The 1,282-nt window shown below is 60.6% G+C and overlaps 1 protein-coding gene across 1 annotated transcript in view; it reads left to right on the forward strand.

The window, feature by feature from the left end:
• Window positions 1-258: 258 nt before the first annotated feature.
• LOC104280166 (actin-binding LIM protein 3-like) overlaps window positions 259-1,282 on the forward strand; it is a gene marked incomplete at its 5' end in the record, with an annotated part of 5,645 nt that continues 4,621 nt past the window's right edge. The window contains one exon of the mRNA XM_009877738.1: window positions 259-309. Within this exon, the coding sequence (XP_009876040.1) occupies window positions 259-309 (51 nt within the window). The remainder of the gene's footprint in view (window positions 310-1,282) is intronic.

Raw genomic sequence — 1,282 nt, forward strand, 5'->3', positions numbered from 1 at the left:
TGCATGCTGAGCCTGGGCCGCTCACTGCATGTCCTCTGCGCGCACCCCCCGCCCGAGGGCAGCCCTGGGACCGTCCTGCTGCCCAGCTCCGTGTCCGCCTGGCCTGGTGGGACGCACGGAGCCAGAGGCGGTGGTGTAATGGAAACGTGGGGTGGGGGATCATCTCCTGCAGGACCTCTGTCCTGCCCGTTCTCAGCACACCCGCACTGACCTCCCCTTCCTTCCTTCTTTCTTCCCTTTCTTTCTTTCTTCCACCAGCTGCCGGCGAGAGTAACATCTACAGGAAACCTCCCATCTATAAGCGACACGGTACGATCGGTCGGCTGCGCGCCAGGCTCTGCTCCGTCAGGGACGGGAGCCAGTGGGGGGCTTGGTCTGGTGGAGTCACCTTTAGGGGCAAGAGATGGGAGCAGGTTTCAAGTGAGAGATTGGGGTGCTTTTGTGGGCTGATGCTCCTGCTTCTCCTTCAGGCAGCAGAATGCAGGGTTCGGTTGAAGAAAAAAGGTGGCTTTGGACTGCGTTGCTGATACCAGGGTTGGGGGTGAAGGCTGTCAGTGGTGCTGGGGACAGGGATAGTGTCCCAGAGGGGTGTGGAAGGGGGAGTGAGGCTGTGAAGGGCTGACAGAGGGAGCAAGGGTGTCCGTTGCTTGCTGATGCCAGGAACCAGAGCACCCTCGGGAAGGAGGTGAAGAAGGTAATTTGCAGTTTCACGTGGAGTCTCGGAGTAAAATCACAGCCCATCCTGGATGGGTTCTTAGTAGTGAAACAGCTCTAGGGGGTGTCGAGAGGTGGGGAGGAGGCACAAAGGTGTCTCTCAGCAGGGCTGGCTTGCACTGTCCCTGCTTGCTTCTGCATGTAGAGGGACAGCAGCTCTCGCAGAGCAGTAACTGTGTTTCCTCTCTCTCCCTGGACTCTCCTTTCCCACTTGCCTGTCTCCCACTGCCCCGCTGCTGACTGTACCTGCTGCTGTAAGTAGCTGCTGTGGGCAGAGTCCCCTGCACCCGCTGGAGGTGGCGGGATGGCTCTTCCACACAGCCTGTCCTTGGTGCTCCTTCCCCTGCGAGTCTCCTGGCCTCGGGAAAGAGCAGGGCTCTCCTTTGGGTTTCTCATGTGCACCCCTGAGACTCAGCCCCAGCCTGAGCAGAGCTCTGTGTGTGGCCTTGCCACAGGGTGCCAGGCCCTTGCCAGAGCTGCTGGGATCCCCGCTCTGCTCCCTGCTGCTCCCCAGCCCACTGCTGCCTTCCCTTGGCAGTAACCCACTGAGAGCCCCTTCCCTGCCAGT

The sequence above is a fragment of the Apaloderma vittatum genome, unplaced genomic scaffold (genome assembly GCF_000703405.1).
Source record: "Apaloderma vittatum isolate BGI_N311 unplaced genomic scaffold, ASM70340v1 scaffold24391, whole genome shotgun sequence".
Lineage (NCBI taxonomy): Eukaryota > Metazoa > Chordata > Aves > Trogoniformes > Trogonidae > Apaloderma > Apaloderma vittatum.